Below are 19,494 nucleotides of genomic sequence, written 5' to 3'. Positions count from 1 at the left end.
ATGGTCTAATCTTGGGGTTGGAGCTTGCCTTAACAATGATGTAACCTCTTTCAGAAGAATGTCTGTAGCAAATGGGAAGCAAATTCCGTCTCTAGTAATCTTGTGTACATATCAGTGAAACCAACTTTCTATGAGCCAATATGTCTTGTCTTTTGTAGTGAGTTGAAACTTATAGCCAAACTTCAGTTTGGTGCTGCTTGCTCTACTCCTGTACCTTGGCATGATTAGGGCACTTCTCTTGATATCCTGGTAGGTCTTGTCAAAACAGGTACATAGCTAGTGCAAGGCCACACTGGCTCCTTTCCTTCTTCTCTGGGTTTCCTGAGTCCAGATTCCATGGAGGCTGCAGCTGAGGCACCAAGCACAATCTGGGTATTAGGGTACCACAAGTGTAAGTTTCTGGGTGTGAGGGTACCACAAGCATGGGTTTCTGGGCATGAGGGTACCACAAGCATGGGTTTCCTGGTAACCAGATCAGCATCTTTCAATTGTTATTTCTTTAGGAAATTCTGATGGTGACTGGGCAGTGGCAACACTTAAGTCACCAAAAGGTACTGTATTCTTTTTTCTGGCTCTTTTGTCCAGCTGTTGTCAAACTCAACATTATATAACAAAGGAACAGAGAGTCCCAATGTTTGTATGTGATCCAGTCATATGTGTGTCTGCTCTGATTGGTACGTATAAGTCTGTGCAATCTTCAGTGCTGAGGTGTGTCTTATAGTATGTGTGTGCATATGTGCATGCACTTGGGTGCGGTGTCTGTGCTTAGGGCTGTTTCTGGACAATGTGTTACCCCTTTGCTCACCTCCCATTATTAGTTGCTTTAAGGAAATGCCTCTATCAGAAATGTTCTAGGAAAGGCAAATTCCCCAAAGAGTGGCCGGAACAAATCACAAGACAAACTAATTCTGGAAGTGTCACTAGTGCTGCATGGGATGTACTTGGTTCTTACAAGCACAGCCATGTTGTCAACTGTAGGTCTGGGGAATTAGACCTTAGGGAACAGAACTTTTTTTTATTTCAACTTTCCTAGTAGAGTGTTTAGTGGGACTAAGAAAATTTTTGAGTTGAGTATTTTAATGAGCTAGTTAAGTGACTAGGTCAAGTTATTATATATAATTAATATTAATATTAATTTCCTACTATTGCCGGGGCACCAGTCCTTCACACTTATTGTGCTGCTTAATTCTCCAAACACTTTGCTGAAGATACACACTATGAACTAGGTTTTGGATGTCCAAGTGAGGGAGAGTTGCACTCACCTAAAGGAACTCAGTCACTAAAGGTAGAACTGCAATTTGAGAGTATGTCCCTCTGGTGCTAATGGACAAGTTGTTTCCCATAGGGGTGGAGGATGGAAAAAGCTGTTTTCAGAGACAACCATGGGCATTGCTCTCCTTGTTTTTTATTCCTTCTACGTTGCTGGATCCCACAGTAGGAATGGAGCATCTGACTCAAGGAGGTGGAGATAGAGCTCTTTCAAAACCTTAAACAGAATAAGAGTAGGAGACAGATAATGCGAATTCTAGACAAGGTACCTGGGTATCACTTTTGCCTTCTTCGAAGATCATTGTGACTGCTCACCAGGAACTAGACAACAGAAAGTTGGATTGGAGCTGGGGACATCAACTAGGATGTTCTTGAAGGCAGATGGTGTTCAACTGGATAGAGACAAGAGGACAGAGTGGAAGGATAATGGGGAAACTGCAGGAGATATGAGCAAGTATCTGTGATGGGGATAAGGACCAGTAGGCAGATGGATTTTTGCATGAGAGGCATGTGATCACTCAGTTGCTCAGGAGCTCCTGATTGACTATGTCTTGGATGGAACTCCAGGAGATGAATTGTGGATAAATTCTGGGGTGCTGCTCTGCTGATTCGGGTACTTCACAACACTGCCAGAGGAACATCTTGCTGGGTGACTAATACCCTTGAATGAGTACACGGCGAATCTTCCCAAGGCTTAAGAAAGAGATGAAGAAGAAATTGGACAAAGGCTCCAGAGCTCAGAAACAATTTGTGTTGGAAGATGTGGACGCAATAGTCCCACACTGAAAAGAGCTTTGTGCTTAGTAAGAATCCTCTGACTACCAGGTTGTTGACTTGAGAGAGACAGATTTTTGGGTCTTGTATTAGATAATAATTGTTCACATGTCAAATCCCATTTTTAGAAACGCAAACAATTTGGAACATGACATATCTAACTAATTTGAGAGACATACCCCACCCCGACTCCCTGTGAAAACAAAGTTATTAGTGTTCTGTGACAGTCCTGGGGAAGCAATCTGCATCCTTGCCTTTGTCAGCCTGCTGTGGTCTGATGGCTTTAGACAGTATTTCAGGCCATGTCAAAAGCAAAGGCTGGAAAGCTGTTTCTTACTCAAACCAGAGCCCCTTCCCAATCTGTTCTGCTAAGTGCACCTTTATTTATTTTGTCTCTTATAGGGAAGAGAAAAAGAAGGCCAAGGCCAAATTCCTTTGAGATCACTGGTCTTTCTCAAATGTCATTCATTCAGCTTATAGAGGGAGGATGAAATAAGGCTGGAGGTTTACACAGTCAGGCCACCTTCTTATAAGGAAGACAAGAGCTGAGTGTATTGGGTTTAGACTCAGACACACCTGAGTCCCAGTTCATCCCTTAACTTGCTACTCTTGGTGCCTTGAGCCAGATATTCAACTCCTCAGTCTGTATTTTCTTCCATCCAGGTACTAACCAGACCTGACCCTGCTTAGTTTCTGAAATGAGACTTGATCAGGCACATTCAAGTAGGATGATTATAAACTCTAAACTCTGAATTTCTGACCTGCAAAATGGAGATAATCACAGCAGATACTTTCTAGATGGCTGCAGAAATGGAATAATGCTTTAAACACATGTCATGGCCCCAGTAAATAGAAAGTGGTGAATGTCTGCAGGTGATTACTGGCGCTATTTTCCTATTATTATCAAGTGAGAAAAAGCCTGAGACCCTGGAGAATTTTATTTTATGCCAATGAAAAGCTGTTAAACTTTAACTCATCATTTCCCAAACACCTTTGACATCAGATCTTTTTGTTTAATTTTAAGGCAGAGCAGTTGACATCTTAACAGCCAGTTGTTTAGAAGCTGTTGGGAGCCCAACTTTAGAATACAGGGAGAATATGGTGGAGAAGGTAGGGGATGGGTCCTTCCCAGAGAGCTTGGATAAGAAAGTGTAACTGTGATGACAAAGTCCTTATAGGTATATGATGACAAAGTCCCTATAGACACATGATGACAAAGTCCCTATATATGCATGCTTTCTCCCTGACTAGCTTAAAAATAAATGAGACTCGGACCATGATTATTTTATCTGGCTTTGACAATTACTAGGGGTAACCCCTAATCTATTTTTTTAACTGCTGGGCTGGCTGCGTTCTCAGTGTGTATGCCAAATACCTGCTGTTTCTCCTGGCCATGTGCTCATGGTCCATTTTCTTCTCTTTCCTCTTCTTTCTCTGCTTTTCCCCCCTCTTTCCACACTGCTCAACCAGGTAACTAAAAGTCCTGCCTGTTCCTAATCCCTCCAGTAATTGTCTGTGGCCATTTTTATTTAACCAATAGTCTTAAATTAAGAAACAAGGTTTGCACAACAAAAGCTGGTAAATGTGAGAATTCACTCATAGGCCTAGACCTTCTGGTACAGAATTTAGCATTACAATATATAATAACAGACTAAACCTCAACACATGGACATCACCGGAAGTAGTCACTGATGTTGGACAACTCACGCTGAACCCTGGGAATTCCAACTGCATTTGTAGAAAGATCACAAAAAGAGCTTCGAGCCCACAATCAAGATGAAGCCAACTTTTGGAAAACTGTTCTCCTCAATGAATGTGGATCTTCCCAGGCTACATTCGAGCACCTGATATGAAGGAAATGACTGTTGTGCAGTTGTTTTGACTGGGGTCAACATTTCTGTTCTTACCCAAGCCATTCATGTGCTCTGAACTCCTGTTTCTGCCATTGCTAAACTGGAGGCAATCAGAGTAACCATTCTGCATGGGGTTGGTGGGGGTAACTGTATGAGGCCATGTGAGTCTTAGCACTGGGTTTGGTGTACAATAGGTTCAGAGAACATATAAAAAAAGCCCAGTGCTCCAGAGGCCCTCAACTCTTCAGAGAGAATTCTTAGTAACAGTAAAGGAGCCTTTCAGAAGGCAGTATACAGGTAAGGACACTGGGACGCCATCCCTATTCCTCTTGAGATAACCTGGGGTTGCTGAAGGTTACACAAGAAAATTTCATCTCAGTAGGATCAGGGCTGAGACCCAGAGCCTCATTCTGAATCACTGCAGATGTCAGTTGCAAAAGTAGATTATAGGTCCACTCACCCCTAAGGACCTGGGCCTATAAGTATGTGTGCTGGAGGAGGTCCCAGCACATTCTTTCTTTAATATACCCACTGAATATTCTTATTCATATTATACCTTATCCCACTTTGCCTAATTAAACCCTAAATGCAAACACAAATATATAACAGGTTTCCTAGAGCACCAATTTTCATAGGCCATCATTCTTCCCATGATGCACCTCCCCTCATGATTCAACACTTTTACTACATATTCTCAGAGATGCAACTATTACTATAGTCAATTTTAGATCATTTTCATTAGCTGAAGAAAACAAAAGAGCCCCCTTAGCTGTGCCTCTTCAAACTCTGTACCTAGGCAACCAACACATGGGTTTTTGGTGTTTGCTAAAAAGTGTATTCCTCCTGGCAGTTACAGCTACATCATAGTTGGAAGAACATGGGTTGGGGGGCATTCTTACATATCATTTCCTGCACTGCAACTTAGGAGCCACAAAAGAACGACTTGACAACCAAGATGCCCAGCATCTCTGGGTCTTAATTCCTTTACCCATCACGCAGAAGGAACAGTGGTCCCTTGTCTGTCTTATTTCTTTAAGATGCTTTAAATGTGATTATGAAATTGAAAGGCTAAAAATTTATCTAGCCCATAGTAGGTACTAAAAAATCCCTAGTCATTTCTGTCTCCTAAGACAATAGCTATTCGTGTGTACTGCACACATATGATCTCGGCACTCTTGGAGGCTGAGGGAGAAGGATCATGAGTGTTGAGTTAGCCTGAGCTACACAGTGAGATACTCTTTTAATGAAAACATAGAAATGAATAAGGAAGGAATGGACAAAAAAAGGAAGAAGCCAAATGTCTTCTAGGGAGAATTGTTCTTCCAAGGGTGCTATAGCGGGCAGAGGAAAAAGCACACTTTTGATTTAGTTCCATCTTCATTGGTGTGCGCACAGCCTACCATCCATGCTGGTGAAACTCCCACTCAGAGGCAGCAGATATTCTTTTGTGAAATTTTAGCTTCTGCAATTTCCTGATTCTGGTCATTGGTTTGGTAGCAAGCAGTAAGATGCAAAGTAGAAGGAGGAATGCAGATGACGAGAGGTGATTTTTTTTTTTTAAATAAAAATCAAATCCTACCCTATTTTCCATTCAGCTACTTTGGAAGTGCAGGGCAGCAGCCGAGCTTTGATGAACCTGCTTGAGAACCCACAGGCCATAAAATGAGCCTGTGCAGAAAGCTCCCTGGCCTTCGTAAAATACCATCACATCAATATTGCAATACACAATTTTTCAGTTTAAAAGTGTGTTGCTCTGAACATAAGCCATCCAGACCCATACAACGCAGAGCTATCTTGCATGATGCTCACAACATGCAGTAGACACTCAGCATAATTGTTGTTGAAAGAACTGAGAATTCCAGGGCAAGCCTGTCATGGTCTTAAAATGAGTGTGAAACAAAAAACAGGACTGAGAAGGAGAAAAGCAAGGACTGCTCCTCCTGGGAACCCAGGGCTCCTCTTAGAAGCGAAGAAAAGACTGGCTGGTACTTCTACCTATTTTCTCTCACCATGTCACAGTGTAACAAAGGAGCTCAAAGGAGCTCAGACCTTACAGCTCAGGATTCACTGGGCTCAGGACTATTAGAAGGAACTCTGTATGGTATTTATGTGAGGTGGGAGGTTCTTCTGATCTAAGCTGAGTTTACCCACAAATGGAGGTGGCTAGACATTGGCTCGTGTAGGCTTTTTTATTTTATTTTTCCTGGAACAATAGAAGAAGCTCAGTTCTACAAGTCTCATCCTCTCTGAGCAAGCTGAGACCAGTTCCAGTCATGAATGCACCAGAAAGCAACCAAACCTAGCAAGTGCCTTTCCAACCTTCGTCTTTGTCCTGTCTGTGAATATTGTTAGTCATGGGTATGAACTCAGAGCCCAGTGGTAGAAAAGAAAATAAGAACTTTTTCTTTTGCTTTGCCTGCTTTTTCTTTTCTTTTCTTTCTTTCTTCCCCACCCCTACACACCCCAGAGGAGTTTCAAAGTCACATGGAGAATGGAGAAAAGTCACTAATAGAAGAGCAAACGTTCTCTAATACCTTCAAGTACCAAAGCACCTCAAATCTCACCATTGTGGACTTTAGATTATCTTAGGAAGATGGGAAGTGTCAGGCAGTGTGTGCATTATGTGTATAGCATATACACATAGGGTATAGGATCGAAAACCTTTCCTCCTCAGCCACTTTAGTTAACCCACGCCTGTATACTTAAGCAGCATGAAGGTAGACCAGAAGGCAAACCACACCATGGGGTTTCTGAGAAGAACTATGTCTATGTAGCAGCAATACCAGACACATGAGGAAGCAGTGAACAGACACAGTTCACTCCAGGCTGGATTGTGTCAGAGACTCTGTGGTCAGCTTTGGCTGGAGCAGAGCCCCAAACACCTTTGTTCAGCAACCTTGCAGAAAATGGAGACTGCACAGCCAGACCAGCCTAAGGGAAGAGACAAAGGGCCCATCGTTTCAGAAGACTGCCAGCTACAATAAAGCAGCTCCTGCTAAAGTTTGGATAGCTTTGATGCAAAGCCCAAGCCAGGCAGTTCCAGGATCTTCTCTAGCAAAGGCAGCAAGACCTCCTGCCAGGGGCCTTCAGGGTTAAGACAGAAAAAGAACAGTCTCAAGAATGGCACTTTCTGCTTTTGTTTTTGTTCTTTTTCCTCTCTTAGAGAGAGACTTGCTGCAAGAAAGATACGGTGTTCTGTGGCGAAAAACAAGATACCTTAAGAGTTATTAGGGCCTGGCTTAAATGCAATCCCCTCTCCTTTCAAGGCCCAGAACCAAGTAAATGGGACTAATTTGTCATGAAGATACATCTTATCTCCTCTGTGTCCCTGCTTAGCAGCCCTCAAACAGATCAGCTCTCCTCAGCCTTTCTTATTCCTGCCTGCTGAGACAGCCTTGGGGAACTTGGATAGCTTTACAGCAAGCATTTCAAAGGCTAGAGGATGCAGTGAAAACTTGAACTGTCCGCCTTTTACCTTTTAATTTAGCTTCTGAAGGGGGAAGAAAAAAGGCAGAGATCCAGAAATCATTTCTATGGAAGTTAAAGTAAATATTGCCTAACATTATGGAAAAGCTCTACAAATACAGTGGCTTAGGTGAAAGATGTGTGTTTCTCTGCTTATCATTGTCCCAGGTAGATGGGGCAGCTCTAGTGGTCAGCTGGGACCCAGGCTCCACTTGCAGCTCTGGCCTCCTGCTGTTGCACCATGATTTGCATAGCCAGAGCTTGTTAGTTTGCAGAGCAATGATACTCAGCTTTCCCTCACTGTGACAAAACACTTGAGGGAACAACTCAAGGGGGAGAAAAGGTTTATTTTTGTGTTGGATTTTTTTTCAGGGCATCTTGGCCCTGTTGCTTTGAACCTGTGCAAAGGCTGCCTGTTGGGGGAGGAGGAATGAGGTGGAGGAACACTGTTTATATCCTGGTGGATGGGAGGGTTCTAATTCTACTTCCTAAGGTTTCCACCATCTCTCAATGGTGCCATCAGCTGGTTAGAATGTTCATTGCTATGAGAAAATACCTGAATTCATAGTTTCAGTCCATTTTGGCAGGGGGAGAGGGGCAAAGCTGAGCAGTTCACATTAGGGTAGCCAGGAAGGAGGGAGGGATAGAAATTCCTATTTCATCTCAATGTCCCTAAACTCACTATTGCAGTTCTGTTGTGGCTTTCAGGAGCTTCATGTGGGATTCAGAAACTACAGTTTGACTCTTGCTTGCCTTGGAAAGTGGCTGCTGATAATGGAACAGAGGCCACAGAGGAGTACTGCTTACTTGCTTGCTCCTCATGACTTGCTCAGCCAACGTTTTCATACAGCCCAGGACCACCTGCTGAAGTTGGTATCATACATGGTGACCTGGGCCCTCTAATATTAATCATTATTAAGACTGTTCCTTCAGACTTCCCTATAGGCCATCTGATGATGGAGGCTTTTTCTTAATTGGGGTTCCTCTTCCTACATAACTCTAGCTTGTGTAAAGCTGACAAAAAGAATTCAACTGGGACACTGGGTAAATAAAAGGATAGGAAGGCAAAAAAGGTGTGTGAAGGAGATCACACACACACAGTAAAGGCATAACGGAGAGCTATCACTCAGTACCACTGATGGGGCAGTGAGGAGGGAGACTACATCAACACTCAGCAATCTACATGTGTGTGAAGGAGATCACACACACAGTAAAGGTGAGCTGTCACTACGTACCACTGATAAGAAGAGCTGAGCAGTGAGGAGGCAGACTATGACAACCACTACGTACCACTGATAAGAAGAGCTGAGCAGTGAGGAGGCAGACTATGACAACACTCAGCAATCTACTAGCTCTGGTCTGATTGACTCCTCCTGTCTCCATTTAACCCTATTCTACCTTCCCTGTAATGTGTCTGCTAATGAATGCCTAAGCTTCTGCAGACTTTCAGGCAGACACATGAACCTTACCTTACCAGCCTGAGGCATAAATGCTTAGCTGAAGTTTCAGTCCTTCAATCTCTGGAAAGAACAAGCCCCTCAGTCTTTTGTGCCATGGATTAGATGACCAGGTAATGAAACAGCCTGCCCATCTCTATAGTATTAGAGAATGACACCAGCCTGGCTTTTCATCAACAGTTTCCTTTCTTCATCAAATACAACATATTACACCCCCAGCTGTGCACAAGGTTCTGGGCTCAGTGTTTGAGAAATAGCAAGGAAGACAAACACTGTCTACCTTATATTCAAGCCAAAGGGAAAATGCTAAGCAAGATAATTTCATATAGCAATATGAATAATGGTGTAATGAGGGGGAGGGTAATAGGGAAAATATCTCTCTTGGGCCAGTAGGAAGACTGTTAGGAGGAAGTAGGTTTTGGTTAGAGGGGCAAAAGATGAAGAGCAACAAAGGGAACCAGCTAGAAATTTAGTGATGCACTTCTGTGTTCAAGAATAGAAAAGAATCCATGTATCCTGGGTAGAATGGTGCCCTTAGATCATGCCTACTCAGAAGCTTGAGCTGTGAGCACATATACAAATAAGGACTTTTTAAATGTCACTAGATTGAAATAAGAATCCAGTGGATTAATGTGGGAACCTAATATATTAGCTGAGGCCATACAAAAAGAGATACACCTAAACACACACACACACACACACACACACACACACACGACAGAGAGAGGGGGGGAGAGAGAGAGAGAGAGACAGAGAGACAGAGACAGAGAGACACACACAGAGACAGAGAGACAGAGAGAGCAACAGAGACAGAGAGGAGACAATGAATGCCCCTAATTGCCAGCAACCAACAGAAAGGGCAGTTTTGAGAGGAAACATGGTTCTGACACCATGGTAACTACAAATTTCATTTCTGTTGCTTAAAGTCAGTCAGTCTGTGGTACCCTGTTGCAGCAGCCTTGGGAGAAGATGCATCCTGCGGTGAGTCTCCATCAGTATGGCATAGAGGAGTGCGCACAAAGACCAAGAGTCTAGTCATGCACACTTGGGGCCTCTGCAAGGAATGCAGACCCTGCGTTGGAGTGGAGAGTTTTGGCTACACTGCTTTGTGCTCTCAACGGATCACATGCCCAGGAGCTATCTTTGGATCTGTAAATAAAAGACACACACGTTAGCTTATTTTTAAAATGCCTTGTCTACGTCAAAGGCTGGGCACTCCCAAACCTTCTTCTACCCCAGTTGGGGAAGTGGCCAGTGGCCACTTACCCCAGGTCTCACATTGCTGGTTGGCTTTATCTCCTGCTGCTCCAGCATGCCATCCTTGTACCCTGAGTTGTGTCAATTCACTCCTGTTCCTCTCTGAGTCCTTGTGTACAACTCTAAGGGTCCCACCCCATGCCCAGCCATCTTTATTGGTATCTTTCTTGATCAACCAAACTGGGGACAAAAACCTTTAGTGTTTGGGCACATAGATTCCCAATCGAATCAAAGCACTAGAACCAATCTCCAGCACTGCATTTAAGTGTGATGAAAAGATTAGAAAGATTAGTCGTTATATTTCATCATACTACTGAACCAAGGCAGAGAGAGAGAGAGAGAGAGAGAGAGAGAGAGAGAGAGAGAGAGAGAATGGTGAAAGAAGCTGGGTGTGGAGCATCGCTTCCCAGGTGGAACTCATCACTGGAGAGGCTCATGAATATCACCAGGTGAAAGCCAATTGTAAGTAGCCCTCCTGGGGATTCCTTTGGCCTATGGAAAGGAGGTAGGTGGGGGCCACCTGCTGAGCCCTCAGATGTGTAGCTTGTCTTGGAAGCTGGTTAGTGTGGTGACTCTGTTTCCAGGGATGCAGAGTTCCATCCTGCCCTGCACCTGTGCAAGTGTCTTCTGCTAATTAAGAAAGAGACAGATGGAGGAAGGTGCCGTTTTATTTTACTCCCCTGGCTCCTTCAAGGCAATTAGACTCATTGGAAGAAAAGCACCTTTTTCTTTGTCCCTTCCTTCTTTTTCAGGTAAAGAGAAAATTCAAACCAGAGAGTCCTAGCGTTGCTGAATGGGCACAACATCTGTTTTCTTGATTGACTTCTCAGCCATCTGCCCATGAGGTGGTGGGGCTGATTAGGTTAATGCATTTGCTAATGGAGCTTACAAGACTGCTCAGTGAATCTGTTATTTCCTTTACTAGGTGCTTTGTGATATATTAAAACAGGGACCACACTGCGTGTAGTGGGCCAGGTAAGCAGTCCCCATCTCTCTTCAGAAAGAAGAAACCAGAAGTACTCTGTGTGTGCGTTTGAGGTGGGGGTTTCATGAAAACTGTACTACCAGGTGACGTTGGCTGAAATAATTGTAAACACATCCTCTGAGGTGTCTGCTCCATCCCTGGGTACTAAAGCTATGTCTGTACTTCACTTCTCTAAAACATCCCAGAGTTCCATGGAGGGATGTGGTTAGACACACCAGGAGGCCCAGATGAGACAATCTTGCCTATGGGGCATTGGATGACAATGGTATAATTTTGCTTTCTTCTCTGTGCCACCTGGATGTTTCAACTTCCCAAAGCAACCATGCTCCTTCCCACCACAGGGTTTTGTGAAATGCTTCAGTATATCAATTATCAAGTGCTACACTACAGATGGTTCCAACACTTAGTGGCTCAGCATAGCTACCATTTACTGGGATCCTGCTTCTGAGCCTACTTCAGGTTTGATGGGATGCTCTAGGTAGCACTTACCCGGGCTGGTTATGTCTGTATTTTCCAGGATGATGGTCTTACTAGCTATCTGGTCACTGGATGGCTGTGGGATGTGTGAGTAGTAGGCCTGTGGGTTTCTTATCCTCTAGGTTAAAAATCTGGGCTTCCCGTGGAATGGGGTTCAAGCAGCTGCTCCCAGAAGCTGCTACTATCTAGTCAAAGCAAACAACATAGCAAACCTGATTCAAGGTATGCAGTAGACTTTGCCTCCTGATGGCAAGAGCTTCCGAGGACCATGATTACTCTTCCAATACGGCGATGATTCCCTCATCTGGCTACTCACCACCTTTGGATCCCAGCTCGAAGAAAATTTCTTCATGGAAGCCTGCCCTGACACTACTCATCTCCTGTACATTCTCTCATGGAGTAACTGGGCACTCAACTAACATGGCGGGAAGAGCAAAGCAAAGAAGCCACAAAGGATACAGATTGGTTTTGATGGATGCCTACTTCATGACCACTATGTTGTCTGGTATACAATTAGTACTCAGTAAATGTATATTGATGGTAATTCTGTGCTACTTCAGTAAGGCAAGAAGTTGGTAATAGATATGTATTAAGCAGTTATATTGTGCTATAGGAATTATTGTTCTGTAGCATCTGTATCTCATGTGCTTTATTCTTCATAATAAATTTGACTGTTTTTACTATTATCCTCATTTCATCCTAAGGAGACAGGTATGTAGTGTTAAGTGGCATTTCCATATCTATCTAGTTTCAGAGTTCATATACTTTTTGAGCTTCACTTCCCAAGGTGCTTCCAATACCAGGTTCACTGAGAGACCAGTTGGGGTTGGTAATGGAGGAAGCTGTAGAAGCCACCCATCTTCCCTGACAGCCAAGAGTCAAATGCTCCCATGCTGGCTTCTCTTTAGGATTTTCTGAGAAGGCATTGCCTCATTCATAATTAGTTTTCTCTACTTGTCAAAATGGGAACCTTTGAACCATGTTCTGAGCAGACCTTGGGCTTAGTCTAAGGTCTGAGAAGTTGGAGTATAAAATAATTCTGCAGGTCATGACCAGGCACATAATGAGGGTAAGTGAAACTTTTTCAGTAAGTGATATCTGGGAGGGAATCAGGAAAGGCATTTCTCCATCATCCTGGTGACCAGATGTGGTCCTCTGTGATGAACAGCTGTAGCAAGGGAGCAATGACAAGAACCTCTGAGAAGGTATCTTACCCCTGAGAGGTCCTAGAAAGGAGAGGCTTTTCAGGTAGGAGGCAGTTGAGGATACTATTGTGAGTTGGGAAGCCATTGCCCTTCAATTTTCTATAAAAACTATGTGTGCCACTGTGATAGAGGGCACGGATACGCCTGGGGTTCTCAAACCCAGCTGAGGATTAGGGTTGATTGCCTAGACTTAAAGACAAATGGTGTCTGGGCTTGCCTTTTGGAGATTCTGATTAAACGTGTTTAGAGATAGTTCTGGGTACCTGACTACCTGACTCCTTAATCCCATGTAGTTGTTTTTATTACCAGGATTTTGCTACTAGCCATGGATAACCTTGGTTGGGTCATTTCATGTGCTTGAATTTGATGGTTCCCTAACTTGCACAGCAGAAGTCACAATCCCCATCCTTCCTACATCTGTAGAGGAAAAATCACATGATAAAAGAACCAAAACTGTTGTAACTGAATTTTTATTATCTCACACCTGTAATGTGGTTAGTAGTATGGTAAATGAGCAAGTACTTCTGACTACTAGTGAGATGCCATTTCAGAACTATATTCTTAAAAAATAAATCTAAAATAATAAACAATTGTAGGAATAAAATTACAAGATAAAATAAGAAGAAATAAAAAAGGAAATCATCAGATTATCAGATAAAGATCTAAATAAAGAAAAATAAGTAAGGCCCACCTCTAGGTGAAGAACTATCGATTAATTAATGGCTCCTGAGAAAGGGAGAATTGGTCTTCTCAGGACGACCCCCTGGAAGATTATCCATTCAATCCAAAGTGGTCAGTCCCAATGCAACATTAAGAGAATTCGTCAGATTGGGTTTGTGTGTGTATAATAATAATAACCAGAGGTAATTTGAGGAGGTGGAAGGGGATATGGGGGAGTTGGAGAGAGAGAGGGAAAAGTGGAAATGTTGTAAATACAACATTCATTTAAGACATTCTCAAAAATCAAATGAGAAAGAGAAAATGAAGGAGGGGAGAAAGAAAGGGATCACTTATTGAAGATGAGGGTGTGGTCAAACAGTGGAAACTGCTTCAAAGCTTGACAGCAAAATCAAGAGCTTTATTATAGGGTCGATTAATTTTGAAGGTTGATGAAATATTTTGTAGTTATTAAGCTGTTGTTACTTACAGCAAGTTCCGTATTCTATTGCAGGAGGAGTTAATGCTGTTTGGATGGTCACTACACATCAGATCACTTAGCCTTTCACACACACCATGGAATACACTTTTTTTGTTCTGAGTACGTTCCTGATGCAGAAATGGGTGGTGGAGGAACTTAAGCAAGGCAGCCAAAGTTATGCAAGGTAGCCAGCAGTCGAACTGGGATCTGAGCATGGTACTACCTAAAGCGTAAAGTGAAAGTAGAAGCAATCATTTAAACTAGTAAAAATCCAGGAGAGGGGTAGGGAAATGGCTCAGCTGGTGAAGTGTTCTATATACAAGCACAGAGATCTGAGTGTGAGCCCTAGAAACCACATTAAAAAGTCAGGTACAGAGCACGGCCCATACTTTCAGTGTTGGGGAAATGGAGACAGAGGAATCACCAAGGTTCTGTGGCTGGCCATCTGGCAGAATCTATGAGTTCTGGTGAAAGTGAGAGATCCTGCCTCAGAAAACAAGATGAAGAGTAGCTGAGAAAGACATCTGAAGCTGATGTCTGCTTTCAAGTGTTCTCTCTGACATATACACACAAAAGTCAGGAGAGGCTAAATGACAATCTATCCATCAGCTGATACTGCAGTTCTGGAGTGTTAGAATGTGTTCTCTAGTGAGGATTATTATTTTAGTAATTAAGAAACAACACTTGAATGTTAGAAAATCCAAGGTTAGTGGCAAATGGTGTGGAGCTTTGGTGAGAGAAGTGTTGAGTTGGAGTGGTCTGGGCATGTTTAACTAGGGGTACCTTTAAACCTCTTGTTCCTGCTCTGCTCTGAACTGTGAGAAGGCCATGGTGCCACGCTTGCCTCTGTCTTGTTCCAGCTGGAGTCCCAGTTGTGTCTTGTTTGGATTGTCCCCCCATTTTTGCAAAATTCTCAAGTTGACCTACCTAACTCGCTAACTCTCTCTTTTCTCTCCCCCGTTTCTGCTCTCTCCATCAACACATCCCACTGTGCAGCTGACAAGGTCAATGATGACTTCTACGCCAAGAGAAGGCACCTGGCAGAGTTGGCTGCCAAGGGAAATCTCCCTTTGCACCCTGTAAGAGTGGAAGATGAGCCTCGGGCCTTCAGCCCGGAGCACGGGCCTGCCCAGCAGAACGGACAGAAGTCTCGCACCAACAAGATGCCCCCGCATCCCCTGGCCTACAACTCTACTGCCAACTTTAAGACCTGGGACCCCAGTGACCAGTCTCTCCGGCGGCAGGCTTATGGCAACAAGGGCAAGCTTGGCATAGCCGAATCAGGCTCTTGCGATCCCTTGGGGACTCGCGCCCAGCACTTCCCACCCACACAGCCATACTTCATTACTAACAGCAAAACAGAAGTGACTGTCTGAGCTTTTACTTCAGGGAGCACCCTGGAGTCCACACTCAACGGAGAGAGGCAAAAAATACCATCCCACCTACACTTTTCTGGTCCTGTACACCCCCACCCTCAACCCCTCAGCAGACACACACACTCCGTTCTACAGGAACCAACCACAGACCTACTCGTGATAAGGAATCATGCTTTTCCTGGGTCATGCCTAATACGCTCCCGCAGGCAGCCGAGCGAGCCCGAAGCATGGACATTCAGCAATACAGAGGGGAAACTTTCAGCTTCAGGCCCAAATTGTGGGGGCTCATTTTCCTTTCCCCCCACAGAAAACTGGAATCCATTATAACAGATGTATAAGTAGCACAATATAGACAAACTGCCCATCGAGCGCACTGGGTACCCCCTGTCCTGTCTTTCCTGGTAGAAGGAAGAGGGTGGGTACATGGAGAGGAGTGGTTGAGAGTGCTTGGGAAGGAATTTGCTCATGTCACAAGCATTTCCTAGTCCGAAGAAGTGATGCAAACACAGAATAGTGAGGAGTGTGAGGCAGTAATGGACCCTGAGCATTACACTAATGAAACATTGCATACCATCGAAGCTGAAAGCAAAACCCACCAAATAAATCTTCTCTAAGCCAATGATGGGAAAGGGAAGGACATTCTAAAGAACTCCCTGAAAGACCACAATGTATGTTGGCAGTGATGGGATTTTATGATGACCAGAGGGTCCAGAGAATAATAAAGAATGAACTTTTAAAGTGACACGTTAAATGAACACACAAAATATTAATTTTGCCCGGGGCTTACAGAACCTGCAGTTGGAGAGTTAACTGCAGGTGAGCTGGGCACCAAGGAGCCTTCACTTCCTGGGTCATCTCCAAGAACTGGAACAAAGACAAGAACTGTCCTATGAACTATCTGTCCCCACTACCCTTTCCCCTTCAGCGTGCTGCTGCCACTGCTGCCAAACTTCAACTGCTTTGGAGTGAAAAATGTCACAAGTGTGGGTGGTGCCTTCACTGTGTCGCTGTTGTTCAAGTGATGGTCTTGTTTCCCAAGTGCATCCTCTGTTCCTTTACCCTTCCTGCCTCCTGTTTCTCCTGCAGTAGTGATGTTCTGCCTTTCCTTTGTAGGTGAGCCCAGCCAATTAACACCCTTTGAAGGAGCTGCTACAATGTCAGAGGTACCTAAGAACACCCTGATTCCCACCCTCCCACCAGATTACCTCCAGGGGCACCTTCATGCCATCCTTTCTTACCTGGACTCTCCCGAAGTTGCTTTACAGATTGGTTCCTAGAACCAACAGTCATTGGGTCCCAACAAGGAAAGTCCTCCTGATAGTCCTTCATTTAGTGGAAGTGCAGACAGGTGCATGGAGAGGCAAGAGAGTTTTGTTTAGAGAGAAAAGTCTGCAACTATCCCCTGAAGCTCTTAGCTAATTAACAGAAATCTTCTAAAAACTCACAGCTTCTTTGGTGTAAAAATCTAGTGAAATAGAATTGGAGCATTCCATGTGACGTTCTGCTGCCTGGACTCTCTGGTATCACAGCCTCAGCACACCAGATGGTTTCCATGTTCCAAGCAAGTAAAAAGAGCCTGGCAATATCTCTGATCTCTCTGGGGCTGTCTCCCATCTGAAGCATGGGGAATCTGGCCTAAGTCAAGCCTTTTCAGTTTTTTTAGAAAACAGTACTCTGTTCTTATTTACAGAAGAAATTCTGCAAATATCAAACTCTATAAATTCCCAAATAAGAAGAGGTGCAGAGAAGGATAACACAGAGGTCAGGTCAGAGTAAATGTTGAGACCCTGGCACTCTCCGTAGGGAAGAATGAGCTGCTGGCTTGCACATCTCTCTTTGACATGAGTTAGTTATGCCCTTACCACACGTCAGCATCTGAGGATTATCAACAGTATAGGTACCTAAATGCATTTGCTTTTAACCCATGTTATTTTAAAAGGGAAGCATCCTGTCTTTATCACATATGGAACACTAGCATCCATTGCCATGAACAGACAGTAAACATTATAGAAAACACATTGGCCTCAAAGGCAAAACTCTAATGAAGGTCTGGTCTGCTCTCTTCTCTCTCAAAAAGACATTAGTTAAAGATACCAATACCCAATAGAGAGTTTGTCCTTGGAATAATTCAGTAAAGGAGAAAGCAGATGAAAAGAAACTCCCCTTTTTTCAAGTTCATGTTAAATCATGCCCTGTCCATATGCTACCTCCAAGACATTCAATTTGCATGTACTAGTGGCATACAGCCCTACTTCAAGAAATGCTGGGGTGGTTTACCCAAGAGGTTCTTTTCAGGTCAAGTTCTGCAATCCTTTCCTTCCTTCTAGCTCACATTTCCCTTTCCTGTCACCTTCTCTTTATCTAACTCTAATTTAAAGGTCTTTCTTGATCCCTAGTCTATATTAGCATACCTCTTACTCATCCGTTTTGAAGTAGACTTCATCTAAGTAGACTTGGATCCTTGGTCTACAATTGTAATTTTGACTTCCAAGACCCAGTCTGGACACTAGAGCATTTAGCATATACTTCCCAAGTAATGCGGCCATAGACGGCTCACATAGTGCTTGCCTCATTGCTTCCTGTTTGACTTTGGGAGATGGACTGAGGAGTGACAATCAGCAGGGAATATCTGTTTATTCTTTGCCTTCCTCTTGGGAAGGTAGATAAACATTATGATATTGAAAGACAGCATGACCTATACAATAATTGAAGAGAAAGAGTAAGATTATAAAACTGTTCTCTTCTCCTTCCACGTGACCCCCAGTTTTTAACTCTATGGGACCAGATCATGGCTTCCCTCACTTTCCTGGAGTCTCGGCCTCCATCTGCCTTGGGCTCTGCCTGGAATTCCCATCTAACCTCCCCCAGTTTTTTTGTGTAAATGGAGCATATTTTATGTGCAAATATTTTAGTAACCGTATGTTCTGCAAGTAAACCTGTGTTAACACTTGTCACACTGCAGAGTTTATGATACAATAACACTTCCTACAATGAAGAAAAAATACATTTGTTTGTTTTCTAAGAATGTTTATTTGTAAACATATGTATTCACTATATTAATATGAATTTCTTACCTGGCAATAAACCGATTCTATGTGATGCTCAGGGTGTCCTCTCATGCTTCTGGAGCCCCTCAGGCTGCTGGGAGTTTCTCCTGGGAACATAATGCTCAGCACTGACTCTTCCAGGCTCACAATACTAATCCTCCCCGGGATAGAAGCTCCTAGTTTTCAGCAACTTATACAAGATTTCCAGATGTAGTGTTTAGTCTTTTTGGTAAGTATGCACATGTCAGAATTAACTGGGTCCTTACATATGGCATTGCTGGGTCTCTTCACCAGCACTAAATCCATATCAATAACAAAGAACCTGGTTGAGCCTCAGACATTTGCTTCTACTAGTAACCAGGGTAGTGGGCGTGGCTACTGACAAGAAGGGAGAAGGCTTTTCTCCTACTTATTCCACTGTATTTTCTGGCTGGCTTCCATCATTTCGCCAGCATCAGACAGAGACTTGTTAAAAAAAATGGCTCTTCCTGAAAGAGGTGGAAAATCTGAAACACCAAGGAAAAGAAATTCACCTCAGAAGTGAAGTGGGGCTGGCTAGATGGCTGAGCAGGTAAAGGAACTTGCCAAGCTTGTAACTTGCCTTTGATCCCAGGAACCCACAAGGTAGAAGGAGAGGACTGATTCCTGCAAGCTGTTTGCTGATGTCCACAAATACTCTATGGTATGTATGCAACCCTCCAAATAATAATAAACAAACCAATTAATTAATTAAAATTGAAAAGTAACAGTATCCTGGGAAGGGATGAGGAATATGACAGGAAATCTAGCAAACTGGGGACCTTATCACATAGGTTGTCACCACGGATGGTTGAAGCTTAAGGTTAGAGGTAAACTTTGTTTTCTCTTTTCTTGATTTTATTTGTATATTTAAAAATCTGCATATAATATACTAGACGCCATTATGCCATTTGGGGATCAAGTGAGTTCCTCGTGGTTCCCTTAGCCCCCCCTCCTGCCCCCACTCTTCACGAGGTTCCCAGCCTCCCACATTCTTCCTTGTATTTGTCCTGTGTGTTTTCCTCCCATCCTTCCTCGTCACCCGCTATTACCCTCACACATGCGTCCATTACAGGCTAGCATCCTGTATGGGGGAGGTCATGCTGTTCTTGTCTTCTTTTGTCTGTATCATCTTGCTTAATGGTATACTCTCAAGATCCTTGTGTTTTCCTG

At 43.6% G+C, this 19,494-nt stretch overlaps 1 protein-coding gene across 2 annotated transcripts in view; it reads left to right on the top strand.

Annotated features, from left to right (window-relative positions):
- Shisa9 (shisa family member 9) overlaps positions 1-18,355 on the top strand; it is a 299,449-nt gene extending 281,094 nt beyond the window's left edge. The window contains exons 4-5 of one of the 2 annotated variants that reach the window (XM_028778374.1): positions 504-551; positions 14,877-18,355. In XM_028778374.1, the coding sequence (XP_028634207.1) occupies positions 504-551; positions 14,877-15,256 (428 nt within the window). In that variant the 3' untranslated portion in view covers positions 15,257-18,355. The remainder of the gene's footprint in view (positions 1-503; positions 552-14,876) is intronic. The other variant, XM_028778375.1, reaches the window with a different exon arrangement.
- The last annotated feature ends 1,139 nt before the right edge of the window (positions 18,356-19,494 follow it).

The sequence above is a fragment of the Grammomys surdaster genome, unplaced genomic scaffold (genome assembly GCF_004785775.1).
Source record: "Grammomys surdaster isolate TR1022 unplaced genomic scaffold, NIH_TR_1.0 334, whole genome shotgun sequence".
NCBI lineage: Eukaryota > Metazoa > Chordata > Mammalia > Rodentia > Muridae > Grammomys > Grammomys surdaster.
This window is presented reverse-complemented; position numbering and strand designations above follow the sequence as displayed.